The sequence below is a fragment of the Phaethon aethereus genome, assembly GCF_964289735.1.
Source record: "Phaethon aethereus genome assembly, chromosome: 4".
Taxonomy (NCBI): domain Eukaryota; kingdom Metazoa; phylum Chordata; class Aves; order Phaethontiformes; family Phaethontidae; genus Phaethon; species Phaethon aethereus.
The window spans coordinates 3,901,379-3,926,153 of record NC_138578.1 but is presented as its reverse complement, the minus strand read 5'-3'; the positions used below and the strand labels follow the sequence as shown (position 1 = coordinate 3,926,153).

The window sequence follows — 24,775 nt, the reverse complement described above, 5'->3', positions numbered from 1 at the left end:
TAGGATATGTTTTACCACAGCAGCGATGTACTACCTTGGTCTTCTATGCTCAAGATTTGCACTTCGTAAAAACTTCAACAAATCTAGAATGTAGAACTTAGCCAAAACCACAAATTCTGATTTAGACCTACTTGGCTCTTCTGAATCATCACGAGCTCTGGGCAGTGAGTCAGCCAAGAGCTGGTTTTCTCTTCAGTATTGTGTAAACACAAGATGTTTCCCTGGGCTAAATATTATTAAGTAAAAAAGTCATGTTTGTTTGATTTTTTTTTTTTTTTTTAATGTCACGTATAGTATGAAAAATGATTAATCCATGAAGCTACCATCTGAGGAAATTTGAAAATCCTTTTCTTTTACACTTTTTTATCAGCTCAGTTTTGAACACGAAGCAGTTTTGGGGTACCCTGATTTTTTTATTTGGTTCTGTGATAGTTATTTGGGTCAAACTACTGACAAAACTTCCATGTATTGCGGGAAAATTAGCTTTGGAAACTGCCATTTCATTTAAAGTAACTAAGAAGAACCTCAGGATTTAACTTGTAGTTCTACCATGATGCAATTTGAATTCTTGAAATGCACAATGAAGTTCTGCAGCTGACTAGTGCATTCTCAGGGAAAGCTTTAGGTACGGATACATAGGTATAGGTAAACATGACATGGGGTTTTAGTCGCCAAGATGCTCTAAGTTTGTCGGCTGTGACAAGTGCTGGAAAGGCTCATGACGTATTTTCTAGACATCGCATCCTTTTGCTTGTGGCAAGTCCTCTCATGCATCCTACCTCTTTCCCACTCTTCACGGTGATTTACCGTCGTACCCCCAGGCACTCGCTCCTTTCCTCTTCCTGCCCACCCTTGCTGTCGGGGTCTGGGTGAGCACCCGCAGCTGGGCAGTGGGTCATCCCAGTCCCTTCGCTTTAGTCTTTCAGCTGTGGGGTTGGCTGTCGCTGTGGAAGTTCAGCATGGGTTGCTGGGCGTCAGTCTGCCAGTAGATTTATCTCTTTGCGACTGTTCACCATTCATGTGGTTGAAGTGGATGACAGGTAAGAAGATTGGAGGGAAATATATATAAATAAAATATGTAATAGAAATATGAGCAGGAATATAGCTTATTCCCTTTTTGACCCCGTTGAGAAGTATCAGTTAAGAGACAGAAGCTAATGATGGAGCTGGTAGCTGTTTGATGCAGACGATGCTTTTTTTCTTCTTTTTTTAGAGAAAGGAAAGCCTGCCTTTCCCAAAGTCTGCCAGCCTTTCAGGCAGAGCTTGCTTTTTTCACAGACTGATGCAGTTCGTAGTTCTAGAGGCTTCAGCTCCCTCGTGGTTTCTCATCCCTATTCCTACTAGCACGTTTCCAAGCAGCGTACCCTTCACCGCCGCAGCATACATCAGCTGCATAGCGAGAGAATTCCTTCTTCATCTAATCCACTTCTCTGAGCCGCTTCACCAGTGTCTAGTTTTGGAGTTTGAGAGGTTTGTTTATTTTAGCCATTAGCTTTCATAAATGAATGCAAAACTTTTTAAAATTAAGGCCAATCATGAATACCATGCTTTCAATGGAGCTAACGAAACCTGTAAGAACAAACTTGCCATTCTCCAAATTTCTTCTCTTCCTACACTGATCTTTTTTTGGCCTCCCATGCACAGACATCCCACCCTGAAAATACACTGCAGGTTGGTACAAGGTCTGAATGAGTGCAGGAAGTCAGTATTTTATGGATTCTGTCTTACAGAGATACTAGAATATCCTTTCTTTTTTTTTGTGGTTGTGTTCATATTTTGTTTAAGAAGTCTTAATAAGAAATGTGGGCTTGACTTGTTCTTTTAGAAGACTGTTCTCAATGGTGTGGTATATATTTGGTTATTACTAATTGCCCTTATTTGATAGGGAGAGGATTTTTTGGTTTTGTTTTTTAAGGGAATATTAGTAAGTCACACGCAGGTTGTTTCATTTTTTCCACCTACAAGCATATGTTATTATTATTACGAAGATGTTTCTAGTGAAGAGAAAGCTGGCTTTCAAAGGGAGAAGTACTGTATTGTTATACTGTTGCAGCTGACTGTATTACAGTGAAATTAGTCACTGTCTCAGTAATTAACTCGTTTAAATATTTGACTATTTTATCTCATCTAAAATTGAAGGCATTTAATTAAAAGTTAGAAGAAGGAGGAAGTGAGACTAAGAAAAGGCAGGTTACTCTCGGGACTGCAGACAGTGATTTTATTTTTAATTTAAGTTTCTTTTTAATGATTAGTTAAGAAAGAAGCTTGAATTATTAACTGAATGTGCACTTCTGCTTTCCAGCTCGTGCAGTCAAATGCTTTTAGTTTGCAATCATGCTTTCTCTTTCAAAATCAACATCTATTGTGCGATTATGGAATTTCTTAACATAGCCCTTAAAGTTTGTTTTACTGTTGAAATCTATGATTAATTGTGGCTTTTTTTTCCCATCTTGTTTTGTTTACAACTTAAGATGTAATGCTGCTGAGAAAATAATTGTATGACATTAAGAATACTGTTTAAGATAAAAGTCCAGTGGCTGGAGACTCCTGCTTACGCTATTTGAAAGATTGATTGGAGGTTCTGCCTAGGAAAAAGGGAGTCAAAGCATATGAATGCAATATGTTAAGGTGAAGTCCGACTATGCTTTTAGTACTTGCATAGTCGTGACTCAGCACGAAGGGCAAAGGCAAGGCACAGTGTCGGTGTGTACGTGCCCGTACATGCAGGAGGTGGTAGGAAATGACCGCAGCCGCCTTCCGTGGCGTAGCAAAAGCAGAGCTCCGTTAAAAATAGCTGTACAACGAGCTGCACATACAGCCTTTTGGTTTGTTTATCTCACCTAATGAGAAAGGTGATTCTGAGGGTAGAGAATGTAAAAACAACTCACACACAGATGCAATACCAACTCTACAGCAGAATTACAATCCTCCCTTCTCCCCCACAACCAAAGACAGACATTAAAGGCATGAAAAAGATGACTGGTGTTTATCTCTTTTTTTTTTTTTTTTTTCTTTTTTTCCCCTTTCAATAGTGCGGCTTCATGACAGCATATCAGAAGAAGGATTCCATTACTTAGTCTTTGACTTGTAAGTATGTGTTTTGCATATGTTTAGCATGTTGGGGATGCGGTATTCAAACTTGTAGCTGTAACTACAAGCTCACAAGAAAAATGCATGTTTCTGGTGCAGTGAGTTGGACAAATAGATGTAAACAGAGCTGGAAGGACAGTAACATATTTGGTCATTTGCATGTGCAAGAACTGATTTGTAAGTGTCGCTGTATGAATTCCATATTAAAAACTTTGAGTAAGTCGGGCCCTCGTTGGAGTGGATTTTCATTGAAATGTAGGTATGTAAGTAAAAGTTGCATGATATCTGCCAGAGCTAAGCAAACGTATGACTCAGAAAAAATCATTTGCTGCAAGCCAGTTGTCTGTAAAGGAAACAAAAAAGTGTGGAAGAATAGTTTCTCTAGAGAAAATCTCCATTGCTGGTTTGAAAGGTAAGCCTGAGTTTCCTGGAAGGAAAGACTCTTTCAGTATTTTATTCCTGATACATACAGAATGTTTCATTTTGACACCATTCAGAATGTCACATGCCCAGCATATAGAAAGGAAATTTCCTACTTACTTCCCATTTTGCTTCAGGAATTTCAAGTCCTGTGAGCTGTTCATGTGGCAACAGTGCACGTATGGAGCTTGTTTCTTCTGGATAAGGCTGTTCAGTGGGAGAAGGGATAGTGATAATATGAACTACGTGTCTCAGACTCTTACCTTAAAAAGAGACACTGATGTTCTTCATTCTTCCCTGGGAAGGCAAACTTTTCCACTCACTCTAAAAGTTACTGCTTTTGGTTCTGGGTATGGGCAAACATGAATGATTAGGAAATGTCTTGCAAAACTGACTTATTTAAGTAAAATTACCTGTTTCAACTGCCAATTTTTTCAGGGCAGTTTACGGTTTTGACAAACAACACTCCCCACCCCAAGAGTTTTCTTAGGCCCAACATGGTTTGGCTGGTTAGAATAAGAATACATTATTTCCCCTAGAAATGTGAGATAGCTCGTTTCTAAGTGTACAAACTTAAGTATTTGCATTCAGCGTAGGTAAGTTAGGACCTAGATCTTCCACAACCAATTGTGTGCTTTCATGTTGAGGCTACATTCCGTTCTGTTTTCTGACTTATTTTTTTTTAAATAAATCTGTGAAGACTTTTTCAAGACTAGATTTCAGACTAGCAAGACAAAAATATTAAATAGTCTGCAGTGAAGGCATTCAGGGTTCAGTACTCAAATCTTAGCTGGGCTCAACAGGAACTTACATCTGATTTACGTATATCCCAGGTAAGTGCTCTGACTGTTGGCTTGGAAATGGCTCTAGGGCACAACACACATACTTGTTCTCTGACATGCACTGGGTTTTGTTTCACTTTTTTTTTTTTTTTAAGGGCTACAGAGGAAATCTTTCTATGTGGAATTGGAAAATTCTTCTTAATCCTGAACATTTCCAAGAAGTGCTTGCAGAATTCTTAGTTCTAGGGACAATATCCCTTTTATAAACCGGTGGCATTTTGTTGTTGTTGTTGTACACTGTACTGTTAGAAACTATGGCCTACTGTAATAGCAGTCAGCCCACTTCTGCCTTAAACTGAATATATAATGCCAGACATACCTCAGGAGATTATGATTGCAATGTGAACTAGAAGGCATTTGAACAACTTGAAAGTTGTAAATACCAGTTTCTATATCTTGATAGTAACAGAACAAATAGAAGCCTGTGTTTTACAATAAAAATTAATACCTAACCCAAAGATACTGTCTTGGCAGAAAACTAGATTCTGCAGGAAGCGTTCTGCATTGGCTGGAACCCCCTCTGTTTCCCCGTCAGTCCCCTTCAGGACAAACGTAGGAATAGACTCGAACGTGTACTGTTCATCTAGAACGCCCTGCATCGTTCTGTTTTTCATCCTCTTCAAAGAAAGAAGGCTTCAACATCTATATGCAGCTTTTTATGTTTTGATCATGTGATTTGGGTCTTTTCTCAAAATGAATTATTTTGCAAAAAAGAAAATGTCTAAGTGGTAGAGGCAGTGACTGTACTGACTGGTAGTTGCCTTTGGAAAAGCAACGTGTTGCATTCTTGAATAACTTTTGCCTCATTAGTAAGGATGGCTGTTCACAGTTAATTTTTTATTCAGACTAAGAAATTATTGCTTTAATGCTCACTAATACTGTTTACTTAGTGAAACTTCATCTTTTACTGCAGCTACAAATATGTGGGTTAGTGGCTTGCTTAAATGTACGTAAAAGAGCTGCCACAAAAAAAGGTACCTTACGGAATTTTTTTTAATACAAAGGCCAAGTACCTGCTTTTATTTATTTATTTAATTAATTTTTATTCAACAGGAGCCTGACTGTGGTGTAACACTGTCGCTCCACCCACGCACACCATCATGTCATTATCTTAACGATTTCTTTCAGACTGTGTGGGATTAGAAATTTCATTTTCGACTGCATCCCACATAAGAAAACGAAGAGGGAAAGTGCTTTTTCTGTGAATGGAAGAAAAACAATCATTGTCACTTTCTATTTTGAATTTCTAATATTCTCTTCTGAATTAATGTCATAGAGATGTCTGAAGGAGAAACCTGTTGCTTCGCTTGTACGACTCAGTGATAGCTGTGCTTTTTATCTGGAGGAAAAAGGTGATTAACGTACTCTGTTACAAGCGTGCCTTTGGTTGAAGAGTTCTAGTGTCAAAATGGGAAGCTGGAAGTCTTTTAAATGGGAAGTCTTTTAAAATCCATGTGGAAACTGGACATGGAACAAGGAAAGATGTGTTTTCTCATAAAATGCAGTATTGGGGTGTTCCTGCAAGAAGCCCTGCATACAAGAGGAATAGATGCACTGAAGTATTGGCATATCGTTCATATATATATACACACACACACACACATATAAAATTATCTTTGGTTGCTGACTCTCCATCTCTGAAATATAGACATGGTGGTGTCATTCTGGAGTATGGGAGTTGTTTTGCACTTGTCTAGGCAAAGCAGTGATTTTCAAGGTCACGTTGACATCACTGCCAAGGAGCAGAGGCATCTTGCTGATCTACCACTATGGCTCCTACACGTTTTAGACAATTAACTGAGATAGCCTTCTGGGATTTTTATCCCAAACAAAGGACTTGCTCCTGTTACGTTTCACTCGCTAGATACAGTGAAGTGATTTGCAGATTAATAAAATGTCCATAGTAAGATTAGCAATGGACTTCATGAAGTTCCTTGCTCCTCTTCCTTACTGGTTAAGGCCACTGTAGTTAGGATTTGCATCTCTCTATCAGACAATTTCAGTTGCTAAGCATGAATGAGATTGTCTTCAGCATTAATGATGTTAGATGAGTTCAAATGCAATCAATTCTGTCAGTATTAATTGCTGTATCTGACTGGAAGCAGCTGTAGCACTTGAAGACTCTCTTGTGCAAGTCAATGAGATTCTCTTTTTTCAGTGTCTCAATTTTAATGCACTTGATGAGATGCAACAATTGGTACATTTAGAATCCTGGTGTTGCTGTTGAATTCCAAGTGGAGGGACTGGACTGTATAGAAGAAACACAAATACCAAAAAAAAAAGCCTAATTGCAGAACAGTCTTTGCCTAGGTTGAGTGCCTGCACCTTTCCTTTTCGGAAGTAGAAAGGTCACAGATAAATGTAAAAAGCATGTGGCCACTGTAAGCTTATAAGACTGCTTCCTCGCACCTTTGTTATGAAAGCAATTTAAGAAATAAGAAGTGTAAGCTAGGAGGAAGCAATGCCAGTGTGATCGTCAGCAGAGGCTTTTTTAGCTAGCTTTGCTAATTTGGGAGTTCCTTTTAAACATCGTCTTATATTTGTAAATTTTCCTAATCAATTGGATATGGTACATGAAGTTGAGTATTTTCGTATGTGTTGTTACGAATGCTTGCAATAAAAAAAGTGGCATTTAACACTGCAAATGCAGTAATTAATTTTAGTAGAAAGTCAGTTGAATGAAGCAGTTAAAAACTGCTTCTTAGTGTACCTCTTCCGAGAGGTAAGTAGAAATAGCATCTTTTGTACGTGGCATCCCCCTGCTTGTCCCTCGCTCTGCAGTTTTTCCAAAAGACATACCTGATGCAGAGGGCCTTGGTGTTTCTACATGCTGCTTATACTTCCTTTGTTTAAACCCATATGCTTTATTTGTTGCCATTTTAGTTTGCTCTTCAGAAAATTACGAAAGAACAATAATAATTTGTGAGAACCACCAGCTTTTAGTTTGTACCCTGAAAGATACTAGAGCATGTATCATGAATGTCCTGTCATGAGATGGGACCTCACTGAAGTTGATAATATGTCCGTATCAGAAAGGCGTTGAGATCCATTTGCTTCCCATTTTAATCTTGTGGGGAGAAAGTAGCTTGGCAGCTCTTCATGTAGGTTTATAACAAGGACCAAATTTGGTGGTGGTTTGTTGTTTTTCGGTTGTTTGTTTTTGTTTTTTTTTTACTTTTTAGTTTCTGCTTTACAATCTTCACTTACATTATATGTAGCCTACCTGAATATATTTGTAGATCTGGCTATGCTGGTAGTTGCCTTCTAATTTGAGTACACAGACTAGGATCTGTGTATGATTCCCACCCCACCCAAATGGTACGATGTATTAGTTTTTCATTATTTTAGCTGGGGGGGGGGGACGACAAATGTTTAACAGAAGCAGCAGTCAAACTTACAGTTAAGTAAGTCCTCTATTGTAATTTCCTTCTGTAATTTGATTTCAGAGATCAGCTTAAGTATTTCTGTTGATCAGCACAACCTCCAAGAGTTCTGACTGCAGCACGTGTCTCCATGTGAGGCAGTTGGGTGCTCTTGCTGGTAACGGAGCAGCAGCAGAGCGCCATGCGTTCTCCAAAGAGCACATCATGCTTCCATTGCAGGTCATGACCTTTGCTAGGCAAAGAGAACCTCATACCTAAGGACCTCTTCTATGTGTGTAGTTTTTATTCATGATAGATATCTCAGGTCCTTCCCTAGCTATCACGTTTCATAATTGAAGGTACAGGGGGAATACATTCACCTAGCAAAATGACACCTAATAAGGAGTAGGATGCCTTGTAGCCACTGTATGGAGTATAAAAAGAAGTTTATGGGTAACTGCTCTGTTCTTTATTTATAAAATCAGTGTATACCATAGGTTGGTAAGGATCCCTAGAGGTTATCTGGTCTAACCGCCTTCTCGAACAAGGTCCTCTTGTATCAGGTTGCTTAACAATTTGTCAAAGTTGGAACATCTTCAAGGATGGAAATTGCACAACCTCTTTGAGCAACAAGTGCGTAGTAAATAATTGTAATAACAGTAAAGGAAGAGAAATCTGTGTATGTCTTTGATATTTCCGGTGTTTCAGCTTGTCCGCTGCATTTCGTGCTGTCTCTGCGTATCCACCCATTAGAGAGTTGTAGACAGCAATGAGATCTTCCCTGAGCCTTCCCATCTTGACAGTGAACAAACCCAATTACCTCAGCCTCTCCACGTGCCTCCAACTCTAATGGTCTTGGTGGCCCTCCATTAGACACAGTTCATTATGTCAATGTCGTTCATGTACTGGGAAGCCCAAAAGGGGACACAGTACTCCAGGTGTGATCCCACGAGTGCCAAATGCAAGGGAAGAATCGCTTCCTTCAACCTGCTGGCTGTCCTGTATGGTGATGCTGTTGTCCTTTTTCGCTGCAAGGGTGCGTTACTCATGCACGCGCAGTGAGCAAAGGCCACTAACACAGCTATAACGCTTTTCTCAGTCAGGGGCTCAGGAGATGCAAGTGAGTTCTGGGCTATCTTAGTTCCCTGCCCTACCTTCCTTCATGATGGCCATTTAGCTGCCTTCTGGGAATTATTCCTAAAGTATCCTTTGGAGTGACAGAGCATGGGAATTGCTAACTGCTTGTTTGGTTGTCGGTGAAGTTCATCACCTGCTTTGTTCTTGCCTTTATGGTTTCATCATTTAACAATGGTTATGAATGCCAAGCAAATGTTTAGTGTCAGCAAATAAGAATGCGTATCCCCTTCTTTTGTCCATGCTTGAGAAGAACAAGCATCAGCTTGGTGTTCTCTCCCACTGAAACGCACTTTGATGACAAAAGCTTTTCCTTTTCTTTTTTGGCTTGGATCAAAAGTAAGTGTTTCAGGGAAGAATAAGATCAAAGGATACTTTTTTTTTCATTCATCAAGTGAGAATTGTTCCTCTTTACCGGAACTGTGGTAGACAAATATATATGCAAAAAGGAGGTATCAAAGACTGTCAAAATATGCATCAATCAAACATTTTGTGTTACAGCAACAAAGCCAGTCTCTAGAAGGCAGAAGACAAAAAGAAAAAGAAAGAGAATACAAATTAGGCAACCAGCTATTTTACCTCCTCCAGCTTTTATTGCAGACTTCTGTACAAAATAGCATTCAGTTACCTGAAAGCGATTACTTTCAAAGTCAGTAAGGTGTAAACTCAGAAAAAGGATGAAGAAGCCCAAATGTAGATGGAAACATGAAAATAAAGTTCTTTAACTGGCCTTCACCAAGAAAGGAGTTATGCTGCTGGTTGAGCAGATTATTTCTGTTGCCATCTAATGTGACTGAAAACTGGGATCTACAATGAACTGTTCGTACAGCAGGTTGCAAATGAATGTTACGGCTCTGAAGAGTCCCAAGTATCCTCACTTTTAATTTTGTAATCCTATTAAACTTAATTGTGTTCAATAATAATTGTATTCTTGGTGGTATCGATCTTTAAGCATCTTGTAGCGTACTCTAGATTTTACGTTTGGGAATTTATGGAGAATATAATGTGCTGTATGAAAATTCACTACGTTCATAAACAGTAATGAAAGAACGAACATTGATCTCCCATCTAGGAATTCTTTATGTTGGCATATCAGTAGGATCAAGGTTTTGGAAAGCAGGAACGGGACTAACTCGTGCGTCCTTGTCAGCTGAGGCTGTGTCTGGGTGCTCTGGTTAGGCTGTGCACTTGGGTGCTCCACGTTGTGTGCGTTTTCAAGGCTTGCATCTGTTTTCAACCCTTCAATACAGCACCTGAATATATGAAGATACGCATTTAGCTGTGAAAGTGTGCCCGTGTCTTCCATAAAAGAGAAATGTTAGAGTATAGTACAGGAAAGGTCTTTCTGTTTCTTTGAGTCCGCTCTCTTGTTGCCACAGGCAGCCAAGCTTTACGATTTCATTTAAAAGCTCATCAATCCTCATCTTAAAAATAGAGCATCTATCTCCACTGCTTTACCAAAAACTGTTTAATTACACCAGTTTTATGATTGTTAGAAAACTTCTCCTGATTTTAACCTGATATTTATTCACAGGTATCGTATGCTTATTTATTATTGTACCAATACGGTCCCTTACAACTCTCCTCCATGGAGAGCATGGTTTATGCTCTTTGTCTGCAGTATTTATTTTCATCCCTCTTAAAATTCGTTTTGCCAAGCTAAACTGATTTTGCTTCTCTGAGAAGGTAGGATGAGTGAGTGGATAGCCTAGTAGCAATTTTCTGCTCATATTGCTGTTTCAATTCCGTTTTCTGAACGTGAGTGACCAGAACTGTGTACGATACAAGGAGGGATTTTACCACTGTACCGAAGGATATTGCTGTCACCCTATTTCAAAAGGATTCCAAGACTGTGGCAGCATCCTGCTGGTGACTCATTTTGGACTGTCATCTTTGGGTTATAACAACGGTGGTTTATTTCATTTTAACCACTTCCTACTACTAAACCACTGGTTGTGCAGCGAAATCCTAAGTACGAAACCATGTACAGTTGCTTCTCTTGATCCTCTGGATCATACAGTTCTTCCCTCGTACTATTAATGCCTCTTAAATTATTTTAAGTGTCACTTTCACTGAATTATTCCTACTGTCTTGACAAAGATAACTGAACGTTTTCTAGGAAAAAAGATCTGTCATTAAACTGATTAAGGTACTCTGCTTCTACTGGTACTCTCCTTCCAACTCAGTAATGCTCCCTCTAGCAAAAGCACGAAGAGCAAGCCACTCTGGCACATGGGTACACCTCGGTTGCGTTCTGACCTACACATGAAGACCCTTTTCCCTTGTTAGCATTATTGTATTCTCCTTCCTTACACCTGTCTTATGTTCTCAATTTATCCTGAACTGTTCAGAGCTTCAGCCACTGTTTTCCTCGCTGGTCAGTTCCCTTTACTCTTGCAGTTTTGCTGCTTGCTCTTGACATCCTTAACTCATGTATGGCATCTTGCCCAAAAAGCTGCTGCTCTTTTGTTTGTATTTTCTAGTTATGGTTGCTCTTCCACCACATCTTTTTATTCACGTAATGATTTGGATGGACAAACCATCCACTTTAGTGGATGTTGCTGGTCAAGACCTCTTGCGCTTCTGTACAAATTTTTCAGTTATTCCTCTCTGACCTCTCCCTGTCAGGTTAATTTAACATGCACATTTTTACTTCTGAAATCTCCTTTCCCATCTTGCTTTTTCTAACAGAGTCACTGGAGGTGAATTGTTTGAAGATATAGTTGCAAGAGAATATTATAGCGAAGCTGATGCCAGGTAAGTAATTTATTTGCTTTTCTAATGTTGCCTTTAATAATTCTAGCCTAGTTACTTAAATATCTCCTGGTGTTTGGCATCAGTTTCACTGGCACAGCCTGAGAGACTCTAGGATTTCTGCTAGAGTCCTCTTAGACTTGGAAGGGCACAGCTGGGTGTTTTGAGCTCACGACTGTGGGGTGGAGAACTCGTACGAAGTCCTGATGTCTGCTGATCTGAAAAAGCTGAAATTGGATCTCAGTTTGTTAAAATCTTTGTAAGCTTGTGAAGTTGTTAAAATCTTACCCAGTTTGCTCCTCTGCAAACTGGACATAACAGCTATCTCATCTAGGGATTCTTATATTTGCTGATCAAATCTTGAAATACGTGTTGGTCTTGAAAGAATTTTACACTAAATATGATTTTTGTTCTAGGTCCAGAAGTACTAGTTTCCTTTTCATATTTAAACATCTTTGTTATGTTTTATCAACAAGCAATTATACTGTGCATCTCATAGTCTGAGCTCGAACATGAAATCTCTAGCAATTTTCTGCAAGTGCTTGTTGAAAAACTTCAAGAATAAGTTGATGATTATCATAATTTGCATGCTGACATAAAGTATAAGGGCCATTTTTCCATCTCAGAATCTGTTTGCCCTCATATAATAATAAATCTTTAATATTCTTATATAATTATGAATCTTAAACATTGTAATCAATTACTCTAAAGAAAATACGTTCTACCGTTACACTCTTACCTCAAAGCAAATTTAAAGAATCCTCACGGTTTTGTGTGTTCATAGTCACACACCATCAATTGATATGTATTTAGTACCTGTAATTTTCAGTTATTCTGTTACATTTGGAATTAAATTGGCAGATGACCAGAAAGCATTAAGTGTCCCTAACAACAGTGGTAGGATAACAATGAACAAACAAGAAGTTACTCGGAATATTAGGAAGCTTCAACTGCTTATTCCTCTTACAAATTTCTGTAGGAATGGTAGAAACATCACTACTTTAAGTATTTTCATGTGGAACAACACATAGCAAAAGACACTGTAGAAGAGAAAACAAAATTAGTATTTTAGGTGGGGTGGAAGGAGAGGAGCTTATGTTTAAAAAAGTTTTTGAATTATTTTTTGCCTGCTGTGATTCGAGCAGAATTTCTAATATTGATGCCAAAGGCCAGCATATGGTGTCATTGTGTGTTTTTAAGATACTTGTGACTTAAAAGGAAAAATTGCAATGTTTTTTTTTCTGTTCTAGAATTATGACATTGGAAAGGGCTGTGCATATATATATATATATATGAATGATATATATATGCATTTTATATATTCAGTAAAAACTTGACCAAATAAGTGAAATGTCTAGTTATCATGCATCTCTTTATTTTTTATATATACATATATAAGCATATATATGTATATTTTTGTGTGTGTGTGTGTATCTCTATATATAGTGCGTGTGTGTGTATCCCTATAGAAGTAGTTAATGGACTTTATAGATGCATACCCTAGGACTGTTAATACTGGTCTGCTCCTGCAAGCCCTTACTCACGCAAGTGGTCTTTACTCATGCAAACGGTCCAGTTCAGTGAGTCGTGAGCTACTTGCATAAGAAAGGGTTTTCAGGCTTGGGCTCCAGTTACTGATTTATGGCCATTCCTTCTGAATTCCATAGTCAAAACTTTTTGGATGAGCAGTATCAAATCCTTGGCCCTTGACTAATATGTATTACTTACCGTCACTCACTTCTGCCACAAGGATATCTTCCAAAAAAAAATTTATAAGCTCTTGTGGTACTGAAAAACATCTGAAAAACCTCCATCTGAAAGATGAATACTTTAGTTGTGCTTTTTGGCATCGTAGGCTGGCCAAAACTTGCAAACCTGGGCATGGAAAAATGGGTGCTAATTAAATTATTTCAAGCACCAAAATAAAACATTTGTCTACATTTTTAATGTCGATTTCCATTTTATGAGTGACTCCTAACTAAACCAGTGCTTGACAATATTTTAAATGAAAATGTATGCCCTCTTTTTGAATGACTTGGCTTTATGCTACTGGTAGTTTTTAAGAAGCCATTAGATTCAAAATGAGAGATGTTTTGCTTTTCCTAAGCTTTTGACTTTGTTTCATTTGTTTTCTGTATATCACTTCCTTTCTGCACATTTTCTCGTTTCAACACTTGTTATGTTAACTTCACTGTAAAATTTTTAAAAAACAAAACATATGACTAATTGCTTTATTGCCTCCATTTTATTTTTCCTGTAGCAGTTTTTGGAAACTGGAAAAAGCTTCCATACTGCTGAAAGAAAATACAAGCTAATGATTCTGTCTTATAGGTGTCATATGTTCCATGTTAAATGTCTTTTTTGGTTTGGTTTTGGGTTTTTGGTATTTTTGCTTTGTTTTTTGGCTGTGTTAGAGCTGGAACTACCTCTATATTCAACATTGTTTTGTTCCAGTTCAATGTGCATTCAAGACTTGTCAGGAGGTGTAAAATTGTTTTGTTTCGTTTTGGTTTTTTTAAGTTTTGTTTTATTTTGTATTTAATGTGATTATGTGCCTTTAAAATGTTCTCCCTTCCATTCTGCCCTTGTATCTTTGCAGTCATTGTATACAGCAGATTCTAGAAAGTGTTAATCATTGTCATCTAAATGGCATAGTTCACAGAGACCTGAAGGTCAGTATCTGGTGCCCATCCATTGGATATAAGAGTTTGGGGTTGTTTGGTTTTCTTTTGGTTTTGTTTTTTTTTTCCTCGCTGGGTATGGGCAGAGGGTGGGTTGTCTGCGCTGTTCCCTTGCTTCTCCTACTCACCCTCGAAACCACCAGATGAACAAATAATGCATGTCGCCTCTTTCCAGTTTGCAAGTCTACAGGCCTAATATACATCATGGCAAAAGGGGGAATGGTTGCCAAAAAACAAAACAAAACAAACAACAAAAAACCAAAAAACTGTCTCCTTCCAAGGCGCTGGATTTATCCCATGCTGTCGAAGGTGTCTGGTATTCCGTTGAGGCTGTCCATGTACCGCCGTGTAGGCGCATGGAGGTGAACTTTGGCTGTGATGTATGTCAGCTTGCAGATTTAAACGCCACTTCTGTTCTGAGGCCCCGGGTTGCAGCAGCAGAACGACCGGTCGCACACTGCCGCGTTAGAGTATGACGAGCCCTCAGGCAAGTGATGCTAATTGCCGGCTAAACTGGCCCGTGACAAGTTAATCATTTACCTAAAACACCTCGCTCGGAGCGGGGTTTGTTTGTTTGTTTGTTTTTTGTTACCTCAAAGGCGGCTACAATTTCTGACGCCTCCGAGAGCGCTCTCGGTGAGCGACGGGGGAAAAAGCGCAGAGGATGCCAACTGTTTAATACCACCTCGTCGAGGAGTTATTGGCAAAGTTCCTACGCTTTTCCGACACGTTGCCTCTTAAAAATTGTCATTTAAAAAAATAAATAAATAAATTAAACCCAAACCAAACCAGCAGCCCACCCGGAGCACGCCTCCAGGGCCGGCCCCTCGCCGCCGCCAGCGCGCGGGGTCCCGCAGCGGCGGTGCCTGAGGCCGTCGTCCTCTGCGCGGCGGGCGCGGGGCGCGGAGCAGGCTGGGAACTAACCGGCGCCCCTGGTGTTTGCATGCAGTCATTGCATTCAGCAGATCCTGGAGGCCGTGCTGCACTGCCATCAGATGGGCGTAGTCCATCGCGACCTCAAGGTGAGTGAGTGCTGCGGCCCCGCCGGGCCCTCCCTGGCCGGAGACGCTGCCCGCCTCCGCCCCGGAGAGCAGCAAACCCTGCCAAAACACAGCCTTCAGCAGTGGAAATGTAAACCCTTTTTTTTTTTTTTTTTCCTTTTTTCCTGGTTGTTGAGGGTTTTTCTGTTTTATTTTGGTGGGTTTTTTTTTTTTTTTACACTTCGCCTACGCGCGAGAACGAAGCGCTAGCGTTCGCTGGAGATGATCTGCTGCAATACCTAGCTTGTCCGGAGCTGGGCTGTGGAGACAGCCATCAGAGTCTGGTCGTCAGTACCAGGGAGAACAGCGGCTGCTTTTCAAACATTCAGTGTATTCATCAAGTCCATCATCTTCCTCTCTGTCACCCAGAGCTTTTTGGGGCGGGGTGTGGGAGGGGCTCCCCACCTCTCATCAGCGTAGCTTGGAGTGCTTCTGGGAAGCGCGCAAGCGTTGCCACATCAGGCACTTCAGTGATGGAAGGCCGGCTGCTACGAGATTGCTGGCACGAAGACCTCCCACTCCTCCAGATGATGGCTGGGCTACAGAACGTCTTTAGAAAGCGGGAGTTTCTCACCGGGATCATCTGAGGAGTGGAGTTCCTTCCAGGCAAACAGGAGCGTTGGCATAGAAGGTTCAGAAAGAAAATTCCTGTGTTGAGAAGAGCATTACCTCTTTCTTAACCACGTGTGTATCCAAATGGCTGGAGACGTCTGCTGCAGCAACGCTCTCCGCATTTAAAGCGTGTTGGCATGGAAAGAAACAAGTAAAGATCATTTTCTTTTACTGGGAAGCTCAGAGAGACAAATCTGTCTCAAACCTGGTAGTAAATTAGCCTTGTGGATACGGGAGAGGACTCCATTTGGGCACTCGGCCTTCAAGATCCTCGAGTAAAAGAAGATTGTTTATTGTGAAATCAAATGGAAGTGCACTGTCTGAAATATCAGATCCTTCACAAAGGCAAATTAAAAATGGCATGTGGGCTAAGGCAGTGGAACACGCTAATTCTCTCTGGCACAGCTTCTTTGTCTCTTATTTTCCTTTCGGAATGAGTTAATGGAGAGCAGGAATTTCCTGCCGGGATAAGAGTTTTCTAGTGGTTACCATTAGTAATAACGTTGGAATCGGAATGCTATCGTCTTTCTTGTCATCCTTCAGTCCCAAATAAACAACTGTGCAGCCGTTGTCTGAATTTATAAAGTCTCTGTTGTTGTCCTGTAGGAAGGTTATGCTCCGCAGGCTCAGAGAGCGTGCTGGATTTCCGAGACACGCACACAAAGTTCTCTGCTCATTTCGCGCTTCTGGGTTTTCCCGTGTCACGGTTGTACAACAGGAGACTGACAAGTCTCTATCCAACCCGTAAATCTTGTATGGCAGCCAGATAACATGGAACAAGTTGAACTGAAAGGATGTCAAATTTGTCCAGCTGCTCCAGCGATTCCTGTTGCAGCACGTGCAGTACGATGCTTCTAGCATGGAAGGGAATTGAAAAAAGGGAGAAGCTGACAGAATAAGGAATGCTTTCTAGTACTTTTCATGGATTCACACGAAATAACTTTCTCTTTGGAAATGCGTTAATTCCAGCTGTTCCCTCCTCCAAACCACGCATGGGTTTCTTACTCTGGGAAATCGAGGATGAACTGGAAAAACAGTGTGAGAAAAAATGTTTCTGCCAAGCTGTAGTACCCAGTTTCATTTCTGAAAGGGAAAACGTCAGGAAACAGAAAACCGTCCCTCTTTAGTTACTACTTAGTGGCAAAAGAAAAAAAAAAAAAAACAACAGAGTGTGAAATGAAAGACTGTGGTGAAATCCCAGCAGAACTCTCTGTACCGAAAAGAAGATGCCGCGGCCCACAACCAGAGCTACAAGGCAGGTAGAAGATGGTTATGCCCTGGCATGGGTCCTTAAACTGCAAAACTTGATGGACTTTTTTTCCCAATAACTCAGATGGCAGTTTGATGGCATGTTTGGGAGCGGGGAGGGCAAAGGAGAGGAGGAGATTTTGGACACTCTCCTTTTATTTAACTTTCTTTTTAGCGTAATTTAGTAGGAAACAGAGAGGAATTTTGCAGCCTCTTACGACCTGCAGAAATGCTTGTTGCCGCTCTCTCTGCGATCCTTGGTATAAGTCAGAATGGTGGTGGATCCTAGATCGAGAAAAAATTAACATGTTAGTGGCAGACTGTCTTTAACAGATGGTAAAAGTGCCCTTCCGTGTAGGAATTTCAGTTCTTGGCAGTCAACAGCATTGCTGCTTTTGTGAAACTGTGATTATGACCCTCTTGCGTTCCTCGCTGAAGTTGAATTAACAACAGACAAACAAAAAAGCAGATGCTGTAGTTATGTTGGAGGAAAAATACACAGAGGCAGAAGTACTTGATCTTGAAGAATTAAAGACATTTGGAAAAACGAGGCATAAATCATGTTAATTTATTTGTAAGTAATTTTAGTAGTTAAGTCTGCCATTCTACATGCTTGACTGCAGCCAGCTTACCGGTAACAGAAGGTGACGCTATTGAAATCAAAGTACGAGTCCTTGGGTGGCCCGCGCTGGGCGGTTAATGTTTTCCAAGTAATTGCAGTCATTCGAAGTTCATGCACGATAATTACCTAGTATGCCTCTCGTCATCCTGAAATGACAGCTACGTGCTGTTTAAGCGCATGGTCCCCCGCAACACTGCCCAAAAGGCTGTTGCCTTTGGCGTGGGAGTAAATCAGGAAAGCTGCTTCAGCTTCTCTTGAAGCATACTTACCTGTGGCGACGGTATTTCTGCAGAGCGCTTTGGCAGAGTGAAGATACATAATGGAATTTAAAAAAAAAAAAAACCTCAAGGGGTGGGAGGAAAAAAAAAACACAACACGGCAGCAGAAAACGCAGAACTACTATTTTGAATGGAGTCACGTGTTGCGAAGTGATACGCGCTCGCTAGGTCGGTGCTTGTGTTTCAGCCAAGGAGGTGAGGCGTTCCGCTGCTTTTGGCTGGCCGAAGGTCCCAATGGAACAGGATCACTCATTGCCTTGAGGCCTCTTTATCCAAGAAGTGCGTTCCTGGAAGCAATTGGTGTAAACTCACTCCGATGGGAAACCTACGTGGTGCGATTAGTGTAGTTAAATGGCAAGCGGTGTGACATGGCTTAAATCAGCGGTGATGACCCTAGAGAGGAGTCCCCAGCTGTTTGGTCACTGTTTGACATAATGTAGTCAAGGTGGTTACTGATAATTTAAGTGAATATAAAGATCATATTTTATTCTGAGAGGCCTTAATCTCAATTTTTAAAAACTGAGAAATACGTGATTCATCGAGTAACTATTGATGAAGGGTTTTTAATACTGTCTTTTCTATGACATAGCGACAAAGGGATGAGTGAGAGAACGGTGTTTGTAAATTGCTGAAAAAATGTTCCTTTACGTTGGTGAGAGGGGGAAAAAAATGCCTTTAGATTGAAGAGTTTGTCTGGGCCAGTTGTGTTGTTAATTAATAGAGGTATCACAATGGTTGTGGTCGTGATTAGGCTCGAGCATATTTTGTTTTGGACACTCTACAGATGCATTAAAGATAGCCTTTGCTGAAAGCAGCTTATGATTTTAATTGTTTCCAAGCTCAGTACCTGCATGGGATTAACCTAATCCTGTAAATAGTCCCTTGGAAGCCTCTATGATTGCTGCTGGATTTAAAATGAAATACGCGTTTTAAGAGTTTGCAGGATTGGGTCCCCAGTGCCAGACTGAAAATGAAATACGCGTTTTAAGAGTTTGCAGGATTGGGTCCCCAGTGCCAGACTGGATATAGTGAATTCCCTGGTGATGGATCCCTGTGAAAAATGTTTCTGCGAGAGTCACAGCAATACCCTTGAAAGGGAAGTTTTGTTATTACGTAAACAGAGGACAAAACCTTTTTTAAAAATAATGGGTCCAGAAAAGAAAGAAACGGCAAGAAAACGGTTCTCTGAAACAATCTGTTGAATTCTCCAGTATTGTGTAAGTTTTTTTAAAAAAAAGCTTCGGTTCATAGAATAAAGTTATCTTTGGACCATTTGCATTTGATGTATTTGCTAAATGCAGTTAAAAGGGTATATTATGAACAGTAGAATGAATGAACACCATTGTTATGTTCAAATCCTTTACTTTTAATTGAGTGTACTGTAGCATTTGATTTCAGATGTGACCAGCATCCCCTAAAAAAAAAGAAAGCGCCAAGTGGGAACTTTTGCAAACTTAGATTGTTTCTTGTAATAGGTTCTCAGCAAGCACAACCGTGGGCATGCTGTTTCTGCTGAAAGATTTGCAAAGTAAATACACCTGCCCTCCAACTGCAAATATAATAATACCTCTGTTATTGTTAAACTGGCACGCAAAACGTATTTATGTTTGACAGTTACAGATGCCAAATCCTGCAAACTGCGTAGGTTAGACTAATAATCAAAGAATACGTGTCTTTGGGGGGTTTTCTGCAGCGTTTTTCCGGTAGGGAGCTCTTAAGGGTCTCGGAATTGTCCTGTCACGCAAACGGGTGTCGCAGTTGCGTATCACCATTCTGGCTGACCTCCTTCTCTAGTAGGTCTGCGCGCTGTCCTCGGTCTTGCTGTCGTGGGATCATGAAGGCTGTTTACAGGCCCGGTGGTTCTTTCCAAGTAGGAATGGAAAGTACGATTTTTGCGATTTCATGGAGAAAACGCATGGGTTTTTTCTCTTTTTCACTCCTCTAAGTATTTGTTCTTTTCCAGAGTACGTTAGCTAAAAAAAAGTGAAAACCTGTCTAAAATGTATTTACTTATCTTCTCATCTCCATTTTTTTCTCTCTCCGAATAAAGCCTGAGAACTTACTTTTAGCTAGCAAATCCAAGGGAGCAGCAGTAAAACTGGCGGACTTTGGATTGGCTATAGAAGTCCAAGGAGAACAACAGGCTTGGTTTGGTAAGTAAATATTTTTTTTGGTTTACTCACCATTTATTCAGTGTTGCTGTTAAGCCTCCCAAACTGCCCAGCTCTCACCCTAGTGTAAAACGTCCAGCCATGTGACTACTTGATATGTAGTTTTAAGGTGTATTTTCTTCGTAGTTCAGTCTGTACAGTTGACTACACTTTAGACCTCTTTCTCTAGGGAGAATGTTGTCCGTAATTCTCACCAAACTAAACAGAGCTTGGCAGCAGACCTTACTTGTTTAGAAAAAAAAACACACCCAAAAAAAAAAAAAAAAAACCCCCAAAAAACAACCAGAAATCCCCTCACACTTCAAAAGTGACCTGTGGCTACATTTCCAAAGCTCAGAGCTCACTTAGACAAGAAGTGGCTCTGCCTCATAGCCTCTTCTTCACTACCAAAGATAGATCACCTCACCAAACGACATAAAATAAATTGGCAAAGGTCTCTTCTGCTGGCGCAACTGTGTTCATACTGGGGATTTTGCCAGTACAGCAGTACTGGTACAGGGCAGGATGGAGGGAGAGGGCTTTGAAATTCATGCTTGTGGTAAATATAACTTTACAAATGTCCCTTTGATTTTCCTGTATTTCTTACATTATTTATGTATGTTTCCCTAAGCAATGGAGTTGAAGATACAGTTCCTAAAGATTAATCTTCTCTCTCTTCCTTTTTTATGATCACTGGTAGGATTGCTTTTCTTGAGTACTTTCTAACTCTCTGTGGCTGAGAGGGATGCATGGTGGTCTCTTCTCCCAGGTACAAGCGACAGGACGAGAAGAAATGGCCTCAAGTTACGCCAGGCGAGGTTTAGGTTGGATATTAGGAAAAATTTCTTCATGTAAAGGGTTGTCGAGCATTGGAACAGGCTGCCCAGGGAAGTGGTGGAGTCACCATCCCTGGAGGTATTTAAAGGACATGTAGACGTGGTGCTTAGGGACGTGGTTTAGTGGCGGGCTTGGCAGTGTTAGATTAACCGTTGGACTCAATGATCTTAAAGGTCTTTTCCCACCTAAATGATTCCATGATTCTATTCTGTGATTCTGTGTAGTCTAAGTGCCATTGATTTTATTGACCCTGAAACTTAGGTTTCCCGATCCCTGGCTTGTCCTAGCTTTTGTCAGCCTGTAAGTTTGAGATGTAGGTGCACACAAGCCGCTTCTCTCCTGCCTTCCCTGGTGTATCTGCAGGAAGGAAATGCGGGTGCAGAGCCTGGGAGGGAGATGGGTGGTTTCCGATCAGGTGCTTGGGTGGCTGAGGAGCAAACCTGTAGGTTAATCCTGCTGAGCGTACCTGCCCAGTCATCAAAACATTTTGTCTGAACAGTTGTCTGCCAGCTGGGAATACCTGAAAATTTTATTCTGAAGCACTTTGGAATGTGACTTGAACAAAAGAAAAAAAGGGGAAAAAAAAAGGGGGCGGGGGGGAGTACCTGAGACTGTAGACGGTCATCCACATGCAGATGTTGCTGTGACAAGTTATCTGTGCGAGCTGTTTATATTGCTGTCCTAGAGGTGACTGTTCTTTCACATCTGCAAATACAACTGTTCATAAAACTGTTCTTTGACCACTGAGGTCAAAGTAAGCTGGCTTATTAAAAACGTACAACCGTTAATATATAAGCAACTCACCTAGCAGGTCACGGAGAGCATAAACTCAGGAAGGTAAAGGGTAGTTAAAAGCATCTGGAACCTTGCACAGTAGTCTGGAAAGGGTTGCCTATCCACAGCTTACAGACATCTTCTGAAGTTGGGACCGGAGTTTCTCAGCCACTTGAGGATAATATTCTCAACATCGCTAATCTGGAAGGGATCGAGAGTATGCGCTTGCTCAATGGCGAAGGTGGCAAAGATGCAGGGGAATGTGGAAGAAAACTCGGTGCGTGCGTGTGACCACCAGAAGAGAGCACATTCTGGGCTTCAGACCTGCTCCTGAAATGGGGGAAAGGGAGACTGTGCCCTCCTGAAGGTGGCAGGGAACTGATACCTGAATGCACCTTACGTGTCCTGTACAGTGCTCCGCTTCAGGTTATGAGATAGGATTGGGGCTAGTGAGTTAAATGTTATGCACTGCTCTCCAATTCCACTAAACTATTCCTTTTTTGTTGTCATTAATTTAAAAAAAAAATGCTAATTGCAGATTATTACAGTTAACAGATGCCCAAAGGAAAATGGTGGAAAAGATGTAATACTGGTCATTTTAAATAATAGCACGCATACAGACGTGACGTGTCTATCTCGCACGCCGCCCTCTTTGAAGAGATGTGAAGCACAGGACAAAACTTGTTGTGAATCCCAGGTGGACAAATTACAGAATAAAATATTTATAGCAGCTACCTATTCTCACAGCAGCTAGAAAGTGCAGTTTAAAATTGAACAAAGTGATTGTGAGCTTGCTGTCAAACCTTAGAATAAAAGCAGAAAGGGTTTTGTGCAGGCAGTGGGCTGAGAGATTGAGTGTTTGAAACTAGGATATAGCTACATGGGGATGTGCAGGCAGCACCGTTGGACATATGTTGATAGCTTTATAAGCTAGCCTGTTGTTTTAAATCCCAGCCTTTATATAAATGGATTTCAGTAATCCACAAAAGACAGAGGAGATTGCTCTTGCACATTGACAAATAGACCAGTACAAAAGGGGTGGAAGAGGAATAAGAGAAAACACGAGTGATTTGTTACAATGACAAAAACATCAGGTAAACAGGAAGCATCTCAAGAAAAAAAACTCGGCAGAACAAACTTGACGTCAGGGATATTTTCTCTAGATGATACATCTGTATGGATGCAGATGATGCAAGGAGGTTGCAATTCCCAGTAAAATCTTGCCCTTTATTTTTGTGGTCATTTGGTCCTTGTGAAGTACTTGGTTTAGACTCGTAGCGTAATGAGGACTGCCATGCTGAACTTGGTAGAAAGGAGATTGAACAGAATGTCTCTGAAATATATATGTAAGGAAGAGGTCAGCTGGCAGCATGGTAATAGAAAGTAGTCTAATATGGGTCATCTTTTTTTTAATTTGTGGTATTTGATAAGACTAGTGGGTTCTGTACTTTTCTGGAACTTCCTCTGCAAAACGTTTCAGTCATGGTCTGAGTGCCTTCCTTTGTCGTCTTCTGACTGCTTTACCAAAGCAAAATATGAACTCCGATGTGCTCGACATTTTGAACTTTTTCTTGCTTCCTTCCAGAACATTTTTCTGCTTTCCACTGGATTCTGCAGCACTTAGTGACTCATGGTGTGCTCTGATTCTAATTATAGCTCTGCATCAGTATGTGTTTCTTTTTTTTTTTTTTCCCCCCTTCCTTTTTTTCCTCCTCCTCCTTTTTTGAGTGCAGTCCTCCGGTGTGATGGTCGCTTTTCTACGTAAGCTATGGCTGTGCCTCAGCAGGAAACCGGCTAAGACCTGTGTGTCTTTGGACACAATGGGGCGATATTTTCCTGGTTTGCGTGTTCGTAAAACAAACCTGTTCCTTGCCTGTTTGTAGAAAACGTTAGAGGATTTACTTCAAACACCCCACCCTGCTAGCAGGTGTGTAATTTACTGGGAGAGCGGCAGGCAGGTGACGCGTTGCCCCTCGCTAAGTCAGCGGAAGGACTGCAGTTAACTCTGGTAGCTAGATTTAGTCCTAGTTGCATCTCAAATTAAGCCCAGCCCTGCAACTAGGACCAAAATATGCACCACTTAAGTCATTTCAGTAGCTTCACTGAATTACTTTGCTAGTCATGTTAAATTTAGGTTGCGTACAGTTAGTCTTTTGGATCCAGCTGCGCGGGAGGAGGAGGCTACTGCCCTGTACTTACTCTCAGCTACTTGCTCTCGCCCCTTGGCTGCCACCTTCGCCGTATCTTCTCACCGCACTGCTCATGTGAATGTTTATTCTTGAGTCAAAGGGAGGTATGTTAGCAAAGATCTACAACCTAGGCTGTTCAAACTGACACGGTTTATTCTGCCATTTTATTTTGGAATCCTTGCATGAGTGGTGCTGAGAGGCCATAAGTCTAGCGGGAGGGTGATGAAATAGTGTGGCCAGCAGGAGCAGGGCAGTGATCGTGCCCCTGTCATCGGCGCTGGTGAGGCTGCAGCTTGTATCCCCTGTTCAGTTTTGGGCCCCTCAGAACAAGAAGGACGTTGAGGTGCTGGAGCGTGTCCAGAGAAGGGCAACGAAGCTGGTGAGGGGTCTGGCGCACAAGTCTGATGAGGAGCGGCTGAGGGAACTGGGGTTGTTCGTTCTGGAGAAGAGGAGGCTGAGGGGAGACCTTCTCGCTCTCTACAACTCCCTGAAAGGGGGTTGTGGCAAGGTGGGTGTTTGTCTCTTCTCCCAAGTAACCAGCAATAGGACGAGAGGAAATGGCCTCAAGTTGCGCCAGGGGAGGTTTAGATTGGATATTAGGAAAAATGTCTTTACTGAGAGAGTGGTCAAGCATTGGCACAGGCTGCCCAGGGAGGTGGTGGAGTCACCGTCACTGGAAGCGTTCAAAAAAACGTGTAGACGTGGCACTTGGGGACATGGTTTAGTGGGCATGGTGGTGTTG

The 24,775-nt window shown here is 41.1% G+C and overlaps 1 protein-coding gene across 14 annotated transcripts in view; it reads left to right on the top strand.

Annotated features, from left to right (window-relative positions):
* Window positions 1-24,775, top strand: part of CAMK2D (calcium/calmodulin dependent protein kinase II delta) — a gene marked incomplete at both ends in the record, with an annotated part of 157,292 nt that overhangs the window by 93,065 nt on the left and 39,452 nt on the right. For 11 of the 14 annotated variants that reach the window (XM_081998736.1, XM_081998744.1, XM_081998732.1 and 8 more), the window contains 4 exons: window positions 3,033-3,087; window positions 11,540-11,605; window positions 14,202-14,274; window positions 20,134-20,236. In XM_081998736.1, coding sequence (XP_081854862.1) covers window positions 3,033-3,087; window positions 11,540-11,605; window positions 14,202-14,274; window positions 20,134-20,236 — 297 coding nt within the window. Of the gene's footprint in view, window positions 1-3,032; window positions 3,088-11,539; window positions 11,606-14,201; window positions 14,275-15,232; window positions 15,306-20,133; window positions 20,237-24,775 lie in introns of all 14 variants that reach the window. The other 3 variants (XM_081998741.1, XM_081998745.1, XM_081998739.1) reach the window with 1 other exon arrangement.